This window comes from Entelurus aequoreus, linkage group LG04 (assembly GCF_033978785.1).
Source record: "Entelurus aequoreus isolate RoL-2023_Sb linkage group LG04, RoL_Eaeq_v1.1, whole genome shotgun sequence".
NCBI classification, from domain to species: Eukaryota; Metazoa; Chordata; class Actinopteri; order Syngnathiformes; family Syngnathidae; genus Entelurus; species Entelurus aequoreus.
Window position 1 is genome coordinate 16,466,983 of NC_084734.1, and position 17,638 is coordinate 16,484,620.

Consider the following 17,638-nt stretch of genomic DNA (forward strand, 5'->3'; position numbering starts at 1 on the left):
TGCAGGTAGACAGCTGAGTCTTGGTCTGAAGAGTTTGCATATCTATGCCGTGGTTTGTTTTGTTTCAGTGCAGTCATCATTACACTGGATAGCATACACCAGATTGTTTTTGTGGGTGTGGGGGGTCCGGTCTTTAAGATGCACCAGTCTCTGTCTCAGGGTGTTGCCTGGTTTGAAGTGTACTGGGATGTTGTGTTGGTTAAAAATTAGACCTGATACATATGAAATGACAATATTTGTGCGTCTGTCACCTTTTTCCTCCTCATCCACTCTGTTCTGGTTATTTCTGGAACTGGATGCACTTTTCATTCATGTATTATTAGATTTGATTATTTATTGTCGTCCTGTATTTCACTATGCTGCTCCTCTGCGGCAGGAGGCCATTATATCTCTGTTCAAGGAGGGTCAGCACCTTCTGTCAAGCCTGGAGACAACTACGAGGGACAGCGAGGACCCTCAGTGGGACGTCAAGCTGGACTGGGAGACGGTACAAAGGTGAGAGATCCTCGTTTTTAAATTGTACTTTTTCCATCAAAGACTACAACGTTGTCTTTTTTAGGCTCCTCAATCAACTGAGAGACATGGAATCAGCCTTTGATGGCTTCTTTGACAAGCACCACCTGAAACTGCATCAGTACTTGCAGCTGCTCACATTTGAGAAAGGTTTTCATGAGGTAAATGTTCGCATTTGATTTTCAGGAGGTCGTCTGAAGTTTTGTCCCACGTCATCTTGTGTTGCTGCCATTTCGTTATCAGATGCAGTCGTGTCTGCAGCGTCTGTCGTCTCAGGAGGACGAGCTGTCCACACGTGGTGACACTCTGGCTCAAGCCGAGCAGGCTCTCAAACAGCTGGACACTTCGGAATTGTTTGCACAGGTTTGTCACGGCCCATTCCATGAAAATGTCATCATTTTACTGCAAACGCACAAAGACTGCATGCAGGACCGCTCTAATCGGATGCAATATCTTGATTATATTATATGACAAAAAAATGCTGTGGAGGTCTTGCTCCTCCGGGTTCTCTGGACCACCAATGACGGACATGACAGCCGTGTTCATCTTTGCGAACAATGATTTTGTCGGAGTTTGTTGGTGACGAACCCCAAGATGCAGAGACGGCAGGCATTGAACAGGAAAACATGATTTAATTAAACACTATAGCAAAAAACAAACAAAAGGGTACAAACAAAAGGCGCGCACAAGGCGGAGAACAAACTAGGCTATGAACTAAAATAGCACAAAGGCTAACTGTGGACAAGAAACAAAAACACTTACTGTGACACGAAGGAACTATGACTAGAACAGAGTGAACAAAAGTAGACAGAGCTACAACGAAGTATAGTGACAGGTAGTAGTGACATTGACAGGTAGACACTACAATAATCCAGCAGTGACTGGAGGGCAGGGCAGGTATAAATAGCAGCTGGCTGATTGGCACCAGGTGTGACCCGGTGCCAATCAGCCACAGCTGAGGGGACAGCACTCAGAGAGACAAACAGGAAACTGAACCAAAATAAGAGTGCTGACAGGAAATAAAACAAACACAGAGAAAAAACTCAAACTTGACCAAACTGTCAGGGACAACCCTGACAGATTTATTTTGCAATAAGTTGTGCTTTTCAGCCATGTTAAAGTTTCTCTCGCTCGTTCTCCACCATCAACAACCTCCTCTCCTTCCCGACTGCTGCCTTTAACAGAGCGACAGGTGATCAGACAAACACTCACAGCTGTGTCATCTACGCATCTGTCACTAATCTCGACGCCGATCCTGACACACCCCGCTTCGCTGCAGGTCCGCAGGCCACGCCCCCCCCCCCCACAAATGCATTTTCAGTAGAAATTGCACGTGAATGCTGAAAAGCTGTAGGTGAACTGAAAAGCTAACAGTTAGCCAGATAGCGTCAAGCAACAAAATATTTGACTCTGAGATTTATAACTTCTTAGACAAATATTTTTCCACCTTAGTATGGAATGCGTAAGGAGCCATTGAGAAGAGGTGTCAGCCGCTGAGATTGGGCAAAAAGCTACGTGTGTGTGTGTGTCAAAAACACTCACACTAAGGTTAACTTTCGGAATTCCAGTAAAAATTTGATTTATGAAACTTGAAAAATTGTTGGTTTGAATGTCCAGAATTATAATAAATAAATAAATGATAAATGGGTTATACTTGTATAGCGCTTTTCTACCTTCAAGGTACTCAAAGCGCTTTATTTCCACATTTACCCATTCACACACACATTCACACACTGATGGTGGGAGCTGCCATGCAAGGCGCTAACCAGCAGCCATCAGAGGCAAAGGGTGAAGTGTCTTGCCCAAGGACACAACGGACGTGACTAGGAAGGTAGAAGGTGGGAATTGAACCCCAGTAACCAGCAACACTCCGATTGCTGGCACAGCCACTCTACCAACTTCGCCACGCCGTCCCTTTAGAGGAATGGGTTGGATTGGTTGATAAATAAGGTCAATGTAGACCAGGGGTCACCAACCTTTTTGAAACCAAGAGCTACTTCTTGGGTACTGATTAATGCGAAGGGCTACCAGTTTGATACACACATATATAAATTGCCAGAAATAGCCAATTTGCTCAATTTACCTTTAACTCTATGTTATTATTAATCATTAATGATATTTACACTTAATTGAACGGTTTAAAAGAGGAGAAAACACCAAAAAAATGACAATTAAATTTTGAAACATAGTTTATCTTCAATTTCGACTCTTTAAAATTCAAAGTTCAACCGAAAAAAAGAAGAGAAAAACTTAAAAAAAGAATTTATGGAACATCATTAGTAATTTTTCCTGATCAAGATTAATTTTAGAATTTTGATGACATGTTTTAAATAGGTTAAAATCCAATCTACACTTTGTTAGAATATATAACAAATTGGACCAAGCTATATTTCTAACAAAGACGAATCATTATTTCTTCTAGATTTTCCAGAACAAAAATTTTAAAAGAAATTCAAAAGACTTTGAAATAAGATTTAAATTTGATTGTACAGATTTTCTAGGTTTGCCAGAATATTTTTTTGGAATTTTAATCATAATAGGTTTGAAGAAATATTTCACAAATATTCTTCGTCGAAAAAACAGAAGCTAAAATGAAGAATTAAATTAAAATGTATTTATTATTCTTTACAATAAAAAAAAAAAAATACTTGAACATTGATTTAAATTGTCAGGAAAGAAGAGGAAGGAATTTAAAAGGTAAAAAGGTATACAGTATGTGTTTAAAAATCCTAAAATCATTTTTAAGGTTGTATTTTTTCTCTAAAATTGTCTTTCTGAAAGTTATAAGAAGCAAAGTAAAAACATTTATGAATTTATTCAAACAAGTGAAGACCAAGTCTTTAAAATATTTTCTTGGATTTTCAAATTCTATTTGAGTTTTGTCTCTCTTAGAATTAAAAATGTCGGGCAAAGCGAGACCAGCTTGCTAGTAAATAAATAAAATTTAAAAAATAGAGGCAGCTCACTGGTAAGTGCTGCTATTTGAGCTATTTTTAGAACAGGCCAGCGGGCTACTCATCTGGTCCTTACGGGCTACCTGGTGCCCGCGGGCACCGCGTTGGTGACCCCTGATGTAGACGTTTTAAAAATTGCCCATTCATTTTTTTCATCGAGAAACATTTGGAAATGCTAAAAATAAAGAAATGCTTTGGAGCCTTCGCACAATTCAGAGTTGTTAAAAGGTCGTACCCTAAGTTTGTTGGCTGTCTCTGTCCCAACAGGATGTGATGTCACGTGCACAGATCATCATCCTCCACGGACACCAGCTTTCCGCAGGCCACCACTACGCCACCTCTCTCATCATGCAGCGCTGCAACGAGCTGCGCCATCACTGTGATACCCTCAGTACGGCCCTGGCCGCCAAACGCTGTTATCTCCTGCAAACGCACCAATTGCTGCTATCTCTGGACCAGGTATGTACAGTCAAACATAAAGGAACACCACATGGTTACATTTCTACAATTCAGCATGTCTGAAAAGAAGTTAGAATGTTAATTATTAAAGGTTATTTTGTTGGCATCGTAATTGCTCTGATATTATTCCTGTACTGCTCATATTAGACACTACATGGCATAATTGCATGGTATCCTAGTGCAGTGTTTTTCAACCTTTTTTGAGCCAAGGCACATTTTATGCGTTGAAAAAATGCGGAGGCACACCACCAGCAGAAATCATTAAAAAACTAAACTCAGTTGACAGTAAAAAGTTGTCGCAATTGCTGGATATGACTTTAAACCATAACCAAGCATGCATCAATATAGCTCTTGTCTCAAAGTAGGTGTACTGTCACCACCTGTCACATCACGCCCTGACTTATTTTGACTTTTTTGCTGTTTTCCTGTGTGTAGTGTCTTAGTTCTTGTCTTGCGCTCCTATTTTGGTGGCTTTTTCTCTCTTGCTGGTATTTTCCTGTAGCAGTTTCATGTCTTCTTTTGAGCGATATTTCCCGCATCTACTTTGTTTTAGCAATCAGGAATATTTCAGTTGTTTTTATCCTTCTTTGTGGGGACATTGTTGATTGTCCACAGTAAGTCTTTGCTGTCGTCCAGCATTTTGTTTTTGTTTACTTTCTAGCCAGTTCAGTATTAGTTTTGTCCGTGCATGGGCCTGTGTTCGCCTTTATAGTACTCTCTTTCCCCTCCTTAGGCCCAAACCTGGTGTGATGATGGAGCGTATCTGCTGGCCAATCAGCTGGTGGAGAAGTTCCAGTCCAAGGAGGGGGCTCAGGCTGCTTTGAAGGCCATTGAGAGCTTCCTGGACCGGGCGCCATCTTTGATGACATCAGGACCTGACGTTCTTGCGCTGGAGTACGAGGCTGTCATCACCCCTCAGCTGCAGGTGCACGACGTCCTGCTACACTACAAAATACGACAAAATCAACGCGCTTACCTTCACCCGCCTTAACCTATCAGGTGAAAATTGATAAAACGTTTGAGAAGCATGCAGCTGTGCAGCAGATGGTCCAGAACAGACAAGCCAGTCTTAGGAAGCTGGCTGATAAACATGTCCGCCCGGTCCAGCTGGTGGCGCCCCGTGCTGAGAACCCGCCTCACTCTAAGTCCCCTATCTTCTCCCCCAAGCACGGTACAGTCCATGTTTGCTTTAAACATTCTCTCAGTTGTGTATGAAGTACACTCGGACAATGTTTTTCAACCACTGGTGTGCCGTTGGAGATTATCTAATTTCACCTATTTGGGTTAAAAATATGTTTTGCAAACCAGTAATTATAGTCTTCAAATTATGTGTTGTTGTTGAGTGTCGGTGCTGTCTAGAGCTCGGCAGAGTAATTGTGTAATACGCTTCCATGTCAGTAGGTGGCGGCCGGTAGCTAATTGCTTTGTAGATGTCGGAAACAGCGGGAGGCAGTGTACAGGTAAAAAGGTACCTAATGCTTAAACCAAAAATAAACAAAAGGTGAGTGCCCCTAAGAAAGGCATTGGAGTTTAAGGAAGGCTATGCAGAACGAAACTAAAACTGAACTGGCTAGAAAGTAAACAAAAACAGAATGCTGGACGACAGCAAAGACTTACTGTGTAGCAAAGACGGCGTCCACAATGTACATCCGAACATGACATGACAATCAACAATGTCCCCACAAAGAAGGATAAAAACAATTGAAATATTCCTGATTGCTAAAACAAAGTAGATGCGGGAAATATCGCTCAAAGGAAGACATGAAACTGCTACAGGAAAATACCAGCAAGAGAGAAAAAGCCACCAAAATAGGAGCGCAAGACAAGAACTAAAACGCTACACACAGGAAAACCGCAAAAAACCTCAAAATAAGTTACGGCGTGATGTGACAGGTCGTGATAGTACACCTACTTTGAGACAAGAACTGTAGTGATGCATGCTTGGTTATGGTTTAAAGTTGTCAGGTTCAAACACCGATGACATCTATTAAACAAGACAAGAACCAAAGAATTAAACAGAGACAGAATTCAATTTGGCCAATTTGAGGAGAGACGCTTAGACATCCTTACCCTTGTACAGTGTCATTACGCTCTGCCAAAAGATTGCACGCCTCCTTCTTTTATTTGGACCTTCCCTGACCACATGGCCATAGCTGTTTCTAAAGGACAAAAGTCATAAACAGTTCACAGAAAAGGTCAGTTCAAAAAAGAGGTCGTAAAAGAGTTCAAAAAGAGGTTCGTAAAACAGTTGAAAAAGGAGGTTCAAAAAGAGGTCGTCTGGAACTTGGGCAGATCCTGCCTTCTCTCCGCTTTGTAGTCCTTGGGTTAAACAATATCTTTCTGTTGATTACCATACATGAAAGAAAACAGAACACCTTCATGTTGCTTCCCCCCTACACAGTGGAGTTTTGCAAGCAATCTTCTTGGTTTTTGTGATAACTCAGAAACAATTATTCTAACAAAAGTCATATCCAACAATTGCGACAACGACTTTTTACTGTCAACTGAGTTTCGTTTTGTTAATGATTTCTGCTGGTGGTGTGCCTCCGCATTTTTTCAACGCAAAAAATGTGCCTTGGCTCAAAAAAGGTTGAAAAACACTGGACTAGGATAACATGCAATTGTGCCCTCTAGTGCCTAATATGAGCAGTACAGGAATGATATCGGAGCAATTAAGATGCCAACAAAATAACCTTTAATAATTAACATTGTAACTCCTTTTCAGATGTGCTGAATTGTCGAAATGTAACCATGTGGTGTTACTTTATGTTTGACTGAAACAAATAACCCAGAACCAGTCAAGTAAACGGTAGATATACTATATAATACAACTAAAACAAAAATAAAACCAGCTAAGATTTAGAAGAAACAGTTCTCGTTCCGCAGGTATAAAGTACAAACCCCACAACCAGTGAAGTTGGCACGTTGTGTAAATGGTAAATAAAAACAGAATACAATGATTTGCAAATCCTTTTCAACTTATACTCAGTTGAATAGACTGCAAAGACAAGATATTTAATGTTCCAACTGGAAAACTGTGTTACTTTTTGTAAATATTAGCTCATTTGGAATTTGATGCCTGCGTAATTTTTCAAAAAAGCTGGCACAAGTGGCAAAAAAGACGGAATAAGTTGAGGAATGCTCATCAAACACTTATTTGGAACATCCCACAGGTGAACAGGCTAATTGGGAACAGGTGGGTGCCATGATTGGGTATAAAAGCAGCTTCCATGAAATGCTCAGTCATTCACAAACAAGGATGGGGCGAGGGTCACCACTTTGTCAACAAATGCGTGAGCAAATTGTCCAACAGTTTAAGAACAACATTTCTCAACCAGCTATTGCAAGGAATTTAGGGATTTCACCATCTACGGTCCGTAAGATCATCAAAAGGTTCAGAGAATCTGGAGAAATCACTGCACGTAAGCGATGATATTACGGACCTTCGATCCCTCAGGCGGTACTCCATCAAAAAGCGACATCAGTGTGTAAAGGATATCACCACATAGGCTCAGGAACACTTTAGAAAACCACTGTCAGTAACTACAGTTCGTCACTACATCTGTAAGTTAGACCTCTACTTTGCAAAGCCAAAGCCATTTATCAACAACACCCAGAAACGGCGCCGACTTTGCTGGGCCCGAGCTCATCCAAGATGGACTGATGCAAAGTGGAAAAGTGTTCTGTGGTCTGACGAGTCCACATTTCAAATTGTTTTTGGAAACTGTGGACGTCGTGTCCTCTGGAACAAAGAGGAAAATAACCATCTGGATTGTGGTAAAAATGTGTTAAAAAAAGTTAATGATTATTTGCAAAAAAAAAAATGTGTTTCTCAGTTCGAACATTAAATATCTTGTCTTTGCAGTCTATTCAATTGAATATAAGTTGAAAAGGAGTTGCAAATTATTGTATTCTGTTTTTGTGGCTCACGATGAAAATGAATTTGATGCCCTTGACTTAGAATATATTAAAAAAAACATTTTTTGTCTTACATTCGTCACATTTCATGTGTCAGGTAAACCACGACAAATAGTGCTTTTTGAATCCCGTTCCTACTGTATTATTTATTTATGTATTATAATTTATCCATTTTTATTTTTTGTTAAAATAAAGCCAATAATGATATTTTTTGTGGTCCCCTTTATGTAGAAAAGTACCGAAAAATATCGAAATACAGATATTGGTATCGGGACAACCCTATTAAGTTGTCACTTTGACTATTAATTCCAAAGCAGGTTTTCCATTAGTTTGTTGGTAAACAACGATAATAATAAAAAAAATATGGAAACTGTGTAATATTATCATGAAGCGGCCCTCCAAGGGCTTTGGTACCTGCGACGGGGCCCACGATGAAAATGAATTTGACGCCCTTGACTTAGAATATATTAAAAAAACATTGTTGTCTTACATTTGTCACGTTTCATGTGTCAGTTAAACCACAACAAATAGTGCCTTTTGAATCCCGTTCCTGCTGTATTATTTATTTATGTATTATAATTACTATTATTGATTTTTTTTTTGTTAAAATAAAGCCAATAATGACATTTTTTGTGGTCCCCTTTAGTTAGAAAAGTAACGAAAAGTATCTGAATACAGATATTGGTATCGGGACAACCCTATTAAGTTGTCACTTTGACTATTAATTCCAAAGCAGGTTTTCCATGAGGTTGTTGGTAAACAACGATAATAATAGAAAAAATATGGAAACTGTGTAATATTATCATGAAGCGGCCCTCCAAGGGCTTTGGTACCTGCGACGGGGCCCACGATGAAAATGAGTTTGACGCCCTTGACTTAGAATATATTAAAAAAACATTTTTGTCTTACATTTGTCACGTTTCATGTGTCAGTTAAACCACAACAAATAGTGCCTTTTGAATCCCGTTCCTGCTGTATTATTTATTTATGTATTATAATTACTATTATTGATTTTTTTTTTTTGTTAAAATAAAGCCAATAATGACATTTTTTGTGGTCCCCTTTAGTTAGAAAAGTAACGAAAAGTATCGGAATACAGATATTGGTATCGGGACAACCCTATTAAGTTGTCACTTTGACTATTAATTCCAAAGCAGGTTTTCCATGAGGTTGTTGGTAAACAACGATAATAATAATTTAAAAAAATATGGAAACTGTGTAATATTATCATGAAGTGGCCCTCTAAGGGCTTTGGTACCTGCGACGTGGCCCACGATGAAAATGAATTTAACGCCCTTGACTTAGAATATATTAAAAAAACATTTTTGTCTTACATTTGTCACGTTTCATGTGTCAGTTAAACCACAACAAATAGTGCCTTTTGAATCCCGTTCCTGCTGTATTATTTATTTATGTATTATAATTACTATTATTGATTTTTTTTTTGTTAAGATAAAGCCAATAATGACATTTTTTGTGGTCCCCTTTAGTTAGAAAAGTAACGAAAAGTATCGGAATACAGATATTGGTATCGGGACAACCCTATTAAGTTGTCACTTTGACTATTAATTCCAAAGCAGGTTTTCCATGAGGTTGTTGGTAAACAACGATAATAATAGAAAAAATATGGAAACTGTGTAATATTATCATGAAGCGGCCCTCCAAGGGCTTTGGTACCTGCGACGGGGCCCACGATGAAAATGAGTTTGACGCCCTTGACTTAGAATATATTAAAAAAACATTTTTGTCTTACATTTGTCACGTTTCATGTGTCAGTTAAACCACAACAAATAGTGCCTTTTGAATCCCGTTCCTGCTGTATTATTTATTTATGTATTATAATTACTATTATTGATTTTTTTTTTTTGTTAAAATAAAGCCAATAATGACATTTTTTGTGGTCCCCTTTAGTTAGAAAAGTAACGAAAAGTATCGGAATACAGATATTGGTATCGGGACAACCCTATTAAGTTGTCACTTTGACTATTAATTCCAAAGCAGGTTTTCCATGAGGTTGTTGGTAAACAACGATAATAATAATTTAAAAAAATATGGAAACTGTGTAATATTATCATGAAGTGGCCCTCTAAGGGCTTTGGTACCTGCGACGTGGCCCACGATGAAAATGAATTTAACGCCCTTGACTTAGAATATATTAAAAAAACATTTTTGTCTTACATTTGTCACGTTTCATGTGTCAGTTAAACCACAACAAATAGTGCCTTTTGAATCCCGTTCCTGCTGTATTATTTATTTATGTATTATAATTACTATTATTGATTTTTTTTTGTGTTAAAATAAAGCCAATAATGACATTTTTTGTGGTCCCCTTTAGTTAGAAAAGTAACGAAAAGTATCGGAATACAGATATTGGTATCGGGACAACCCTATTAAGTTGTCACTTTGACTATTAATTCCAAAGCAGGTTTTCCATGAGGTTGTTGGTAAACAACGATAATAATAATTAAAAAAAATATGGAAATTGTGTAATATTATCATGAAGTGGCCCTCTAAGGGCTTTGGTACCTGCGACGTGGCCCACAATGAAAAGGAGTTTGACGCCCTTGTACTAAAATGTATAATTAAAAGATATTAAAAACATTTTAGTGGCATAATTAAATCAAAATAATCTTTGAAATAGATTGACAGAATCACTGTCCTGTGTGCATATTATCAAAATATGGACTGAATTGAACCAACACAGTTCAGTAAGTTTTTTTCCCCCCACTTGCCTTTTTTACAGCTGATGGTTTGAAATTCACCTTTGACCTCCCGCTTCCTGGAAAGAGGGCGTCTCGCAAAGGCCCTAACTCTCGCACAGTAAGAAATATACACACACACTGGTCTTAGTTGTTGTAGTAAAAATAATGGCTGAGGAGGATGCGGTGTGTCCAGATCGAGGTCATCCACCACTACCAGGAGAGTCGCAGCTGCGTGACGTACGGCGTGGAGGGTGAGGACAGCCCCGATGTTCTCAAGCGGTGAGGAGGAGACACCCTGTCTGTACATCCATGTCTTTAGAACTAACTTATTTGTGTGTCCCAGTCATGTGATGAGGGAACTCATCGAGACGGAGAGAATCTACGTGGAGGAGCTGCTGTCCGTTCTTCTGGTGAGAACAATTCTCCTCCCCGCTTCCTCCCGCACGTGGTGTGGTCCAGCCTGCTAACTGATGTTTGTTTGGCATCTTTGCAGGGCTACAAGGCTGAGATGGATAACCCACTTCTGTCGGGTGTCCTGCCGGCCGCCCTGTGCAGCAAGAGAGGCGTCCTCTTTGGAAACATGTCAGACATCTACAATTTCCACAGCAGGCATGTCCTTTATGTCGATTATTACCACAGTACTTTCGTCTAGGGTTGGACGATTCATCGGGTTTCGATTTCGATCATGGCTTCTTCTCACGATTATGAAAACATAATAATCGGGGGGAAAAAAAAAAAAAAAAAAAGATTAATGGGCCGCTTAACGTGCATGCATATTCCGGAGCTTGTAACGGTAAAACGGACGAGGTGCGAATTATGGGAAGAAAAGCACGTCTACTAGAAGTTTAGTATGTCACCAAGGTAGGGGTGTATGATATATAAGTATAGTACCGCGATATTAACCTCTTAAGGCCCAAGCTGTTTGTTTACATGCTTTATTTTATTTCTCTTTGCTTTTTGGGCATATTGGACCCTAATTAGAATAAAAACTAAGAATCATCTTTTGATATGATGTACTTAGTCCATAAGTGCACAAACGTGTACTTCATGTGTAGTGACATGCACATTTTTATTTTTACACTTTTTTTTTTCCAAATTCCATTGCATGTTATACTCTTCTGACACCACCAGATGGCAGTATAAGTGTCCACATAAGTGGCCATAAGACCCCAGTTCAGTAGTGTACACAATTTTGGAAATAAGAGCTAAAAAGTGCTGTCCACGTACACTACCTTTCAAAAGTTTGGGGTCACCCAAACAACTTTGTGGAATAGCCTTCATATCTAAGAACAAGAATAGACTGTCGAGTTTCAGATGAAAGTTCTCTTTTTCTGGCCATTTTGAGCGTTTAATTGACCTCACAAATGTGATGCTCCAGAAACTCAATCTGCTCAAAGGAAGGTCAGTTTTGTAGCTTCTGTAACGAGCTAAACTGTTTTCCGTGGTGTGAACATGATTGCACAAGGGTTTTCTAATCATCAATTAGCCTTCTGAGCCAATGAGCAAACACATTGTACCATTAGAACACTGGAGTGATAGTTGCTGGAAATGGGCCTCTAAACACCTATGTAGATATTGCACCAAAAACCAGACATCTGCAGCTAGAATAGTCATTTACCACATTAGCAATGTATAGAGTGTATTTCTTTAAAGTTGAGACTAGTTTAAAGTTATCTTCATTGAAAAGTACAGTGCTTTTCCTTCAAAAATAAGGACATTTCAATGCGACCCCAAACTTTTGAACGGTAGTGTATGTGGCCACTAAGCCTTTAGAGGTTAATGAATAATATTCGGTACTATACCGCCTCTAAAAAGTACCGGTTCCCCCCCCTCCCCGTTTTTATTTTACGGGCATAAAGGCACGTCGTGACATTGCAGGTTTTCCGAGCTGATGAGCATGTTCGGCAGCGCACACACACAGAGTACTTATAAGCAGACACAGTGAGTAGACAGAAAAGGGAGAATGGATGCATTTTGGCTTAAAAACTAAAGATAAAGGTGAAGTTATAGTGTAAAGTTCTTACTTATATCTGTCGGTAAACTCGCCATGAAAGCGCTAAAACATACTGGTGTAGTGAGTTTACATTATTCGTCCAAGGAACTTTAGTTATTAGAGAGTTCCGGTCGGACGGTTTTTCACGGCCTTGTTGTTTCCGGATGAGAAGATGTTGCTCCGTGATTGATTGAAATAAAGTCTGAATGTCATTAAAACAGTTAGCTCCATCTTTTGACACTTTTTCCACTCCCATCCTTGCTAGAGATCAGGCCTGGCCCTAACCAATCTGGCGCCCTAGGCAAGATTTTAGGTGGCGCCCCCCCACATCGGCAGTGAAGTGTATATACTCACCTTAAAAAAGGTAGAAAAGCGCTATACAAGTACAACCCATTAACCATAACAAGAACGGGACGGCGTGGCGAAGTTGGTAGAGTGGCCGTGCCAGCAATCGGAGGGTTGCTGGTTACTGGGGTTCAATCCCCACCTTCTACCATCCTAGTCACGTCCGTTGTGTCCTTGGGCAAGACACTTCACCCTTGCTCCTGATGGCTGCTGGTTAGCGCCTTGCATGGCAGCTCCCGCCATCAGTGTGTGAATGTGTGTGTGAATGGGTGAATGTGGAAATACTGTCAAAGCGCTTTGAGTACCTTGAAGGTAGAAAAGCGCTATACAAGTATAACCCATTTATCATTTATCATAAGAAACCGAATAGCTTTGTCTTTGACCTTTTTTTTTACTTAAAGAAAGCAAATTAACATATTATATGAGAATGTTATGCTATGATTATCTTTAACCGAATCACAGCAGTGCTCAAATTAATGATGTAACAAATAATATTTCTATTAAATAGGCTTTACTTTGCATTTTAATTAACGTGGGATTATTTTTTGTATTTAGAAATAATAGTACCAACTTTTTTATTTATTTATTTATTTTTTCTCCAACATTTGTGGCACTGGCGTGGCGCCCCCTGATGGACGGCGCCCTTAGCATTTGCCTATACGGCCTATGCCACGGGCCGGCCCTGCTAGAGATGTCCGATAATGGCTTTTTTGTCGATATCAGATATTCCGATATTGTCCAACTCTTCATTTGCCGATTCCGATATCAACCGATACCGATATATACAGTCGTGGAATTAACACATTATTATGTCTAATTTTGTTGTGATGCTCCGCTGGATGCATTAAACAATGTAACAAGGTTTTCCAAATTAAATCAACTTAAGTTATGGAAAAAAATGCCAACATGGCACTGCCATATTTATTATTGAAGTCACAAAGTGCATTATTTTTTTTAACATGCCTCAAAACAGCAGCTTGGAATTTGGGACATGCTCTCCCTGAGAGAGCATGAGGAGGTTGAGTTGGGGGTGGGGGGCAGGGGGTAGCGAGGGGTGTATATTGTAGCGTCCCGGAAGAGTTAGTGCTGCAAGGGGTTCTGGGTATTTGTTCTGTTGTGTTTATGTTGTGTTACGGTGCGGATGTTCTCCCGAAATGTGTTTGTCATTCTTGTTTGGTGTGGGTTCACAGTGTGGCGCATATTTGTAACAGTGTTTAAGTTGTTTATACAGCCACCCTCAGTGTGACCTGTATGGCTGTTGACCAGGTATGCCTTGCATTCACTTGTGTGTGTGAAAAGCCGTAGATATTATGTGATTGGGCCGGCACGCAAAGGCAGTGCCTTTAAGGTTTATTGCTGCTCTGTACTTCTCCCTACGTTCGTGTACACAGCGGCGTTTTAAAAAGTCATACATTTTACTTTTTGAAACCAATACCGATAATTTCCGATATTACATTTTAAAGAATTTATCGGCCGATAATATCGGCAGCCCGATATTATCGGACATCTCCAGTTATAACACTGAAACGCCCTCAGGAAGAGGTGCTTTACTAGCGGCTAACGTCCATCCGCAGTCGGCAGTGTTTTAGCTACTTCTAAATCACTAGTCCTCGCCTCCATGGCGACAAATAAAGTACGTTTCTTACAAGTATTATTATCACTGCAGGACGAGGAATAGCTAAACATGCTTCACTACACACCGTAGGAGGATACAATAGCTCACCGGCGTCACAATGTAAACAAACGCCATGGGTGGATCTACACCTGACATCCACTGTAATGATACCAAGTATAATAGCGTATCTAGTCAATACTACTATGATTACATCAATATTTTTTATCATCACTTTCCTTTTGTAAAAATTCATATTATGTTTATAAACTCAGAAAATAAGTCCCTGGACACATGAGGACTTAACTTATGACCATTGTATGATCCTGTAACTATTTGGTATCGGATCAAATTTGTGGTATCATCCAAAACTAATGTAAAGTATCCAAACAACAGAAGAATAAGTGATTATTACATTTGAACAGAAGTGTAGATAGAACATGTTGAAACAGAAAATAAGCAGATATTAACAGTAAATGAACGACTAGATTAATAATTCATTTTCTACCACTTGTCCTTAATAATGTTGACAAAATAATAGGTAGATAAAAGACACAATATGTTACTGCATACGTCAGCAGACTAATTAGGAGCCTTTGTTTGTTTACTTACTACTAAAAGATATGTTGTCTATTATGTGTACTATTTTAATTAAGGACAAAATTGCAATAATATTTTTTTTTGTTAAAATAAAGGCAATAATGACATTTTTTGTGGTCCCCTTTATTTAGAAAAATACCGAAAAGTATCGAAATACATTTTGGTACCGGTACCAAATAACAACCCTACACCAAGGTTGTTACTTTTGTTCATCACAACGCTAGTACGGTAAAAAAAAAAAGTAAAACATATGATTTCTGCGTTCACGTAACCGCAACATGATTGGCTAATAAAAGGGATTTTGCTGTTAAAGGCAGAATATCAGAGAAATTGACATAATTGTGAATGAAATGCAGTCATTGTGAGGAGAGAAATTGTCGAACAGTTTAAGAACAACATTTCTCAACGAGCTATTGCAAGGAATTTAGGGATTTCACCATCTACGGTTTGAATATCATCAAAAGGTTCAAGCGGTACTGCATCAAAAAGCAATATCTGTGTGTAAAGGATATCACCACATGGGCTCAGGAACACTTCAGAAAACCACTGTCAGTAACTACAGTTGGTCGCTACATCTGTAAGTGCAAGTTAAAACTCTACTATGCAAAGCCAAAGCCATTTATCAACAACACCCAGAAACGCCGCCAGCTTAGCTGGGCCCGAGATCATCTAAGATGGACTGATGCAAAGTGGAAAAGTGTTCTGTGGTCTGAGTCCACATTTCAAATGTTTTTTGGAAACTGTGGACGTCGTGTCCTCCGGCCCAAAGAGGAAAAGAAAAACGACTCTGTACTCGTCAAGCTGAGAACAGCACAGCACACTTCCCGCCTTCACAATAATAGCGCGGTGCACCACATCCGGTCTGATTGCGCTAACAAAATAAAGGTTTCAAAAAAAGTACCTTGCACAAGCACAATGTACTTAAAAAATGTATCCATACATTTACACAATTATTATGCTTTGACCTAAAAAAAAAACCTAAAAATTGTCTAAAGATATGAGGATGTTTTGCATTTAATTAAGAAACATTTTATTTGACACAAAATAAAATGGTGGCAAAATAAGTGTTAAAGGTAAAAATTTAAATTAAAAACCATAAAAATGGAAAAACTGAATAACATTTTTTATCATATCGATATTGTTATTTGAATGTATTATTACTGTTATTATTTTACATGTTGTGGTTTATTTGTTACTAATTTATATACGTTTTTTAAACCATATTTAAAGTTAAGTTTTGGTAGTACAATAAATACTCATGTTTTAAATTAATGAATGATTGTGTAATTAATAATTTGTCTATTAAGTTGTTTAATTTAGTGTATAAAAAACTGACATTGTCTACTTTTACCTTTTTGGGGGGGAACTTAGAGTATTTCTCCAGGACTTGGAGGGATGCCTCGAGACTCCAGAAGGTGTTGGAATCTGCTTTCTAGCGAGGGTGAGCATGCAGTTCTTGTTTTAATATCATTATTGATAATAATGGAAATATTTTTTTAAGCTTCCGGGACATATTTTATATCACATTTGCAATATTTTCCACTTGTAACGAGTCAAAACTACTCCACCCTGACCAAGATCAGAAGAATTCATTATTGATTTTAAGCCTTTAGAGCTGGGATATCTCTGTAATTCTATTCTTTTACAGAGGAAAATCATTTCATTAAACTACATCATCAATATTAGGCCCTAAGATGGATAATACAGTACATTGCATTTTTTTCCTTTAAAAAAAATAAAGTCTCACACTATATATGGTGTGTATATAGTTGATATACTGTGAGGATATCAACTATATACAGCATATGATTTTGTTGAGTCAAGTCTTTGAAAACTACTTCCTTCTGAAATGTACATGTCAAGTAGCATTATATTTTGGGGATTTTTAACCCCTTTTAAATACCAACATGTTGACTTAAATCCACTGTTTTTTTATTGGAAAAAACTCCAATAATTTGCGCAAGATAGATTTCGAGGAGTATTAAGCGATATCATTTTCTATGTATTGTTATTTGTGTATAAAATGTCAGATTTAAAACAAGAAGTCACATTATAGGTCCTCAAAACTATTTCTTTATGTATTTTAAACCAAAATAATAAACAAAACCCAAAACCAGTGAAGTTGGCACGTTGAGTAAGTGGTAAATAAAAACTGAATATCCTTTTCAACTTATATTCAATTAAATATAAATAGAATGCAAAGACAAGATATTTAACGTTCGAACTGGTAAACTTTGTTATTTTTTGCAAATATTAGCTCATTTGGAATTTGATGCCTGCAACATGTTTCAAAAAGGCTGGCACAAGTGGCAAAAAAGACTGAGAAAGTTGAGAAATGCTCGTCAACACTTATTTGGAACATCCCACAGGTGAACAGGCAAATTGGGAACAGGTGGGTGCCATGATTGGGTATAAAAGCAGCTTCCATGAAATGCTCAGTCATTCACAAACAAGGGCGGGGCGAGGGTCACCACTTTGTCAACAAATGCGTGAGCAAATTGTCCAACAGTTTAAGAACAACATTTCTCAACCAGCTATTGCA

At 38.5% G+C, this 17,638-nt stretch overlaps 1 protein-coding gene across 1 annotated transcript in view; it reads left to right on the forward strand.

The window, feature by feature from the left end:
- Positions 1-17,638, forward strand: part of mcf2a (MCF.2 cell line derived transforming sequence a) — a 106,163-nt gene that overhangs the window by 56,683 nt on the left and 31,842 nt on the right. Inside the window, exons 9-19 of the mRNA XM_062044326.1 lie at positions 377-495; positions 560-674; positions 757-876; positions 3,735-3,926; positions 4,660-4,851; positions 4,926-5,097; positions 10,588-10,664; positions 10,740-10,825; positions 10,890-10,956; positions 11,040-11,155; positions 16,468-16,537. Coding sequence (XP_061900310.1) covers positions 377-495; positions 560-674; positions 757-876; positions 3,735-3,926; positions 4,660-4,851; positions 4,926-5,097; positions 10,588-10,664; positions 10,740-10,825; positions 10,890-10,956; positions 11,040-11,155; positions 16,468-16,537 — 1,326 coding nt within the window. The remainder of the gene's footprint in view (positions 1-376; positions 496-559; positions 675-756; positions 877-3,734; positions 3,927-4,659; positions 4,852-4,925; positions 5,098-10,587; positions 10,665-10,739; positions 10,826-10,889; positions 10,957-11,039; positions 11,156-16,467; positions 16,538-17,638) is intronic.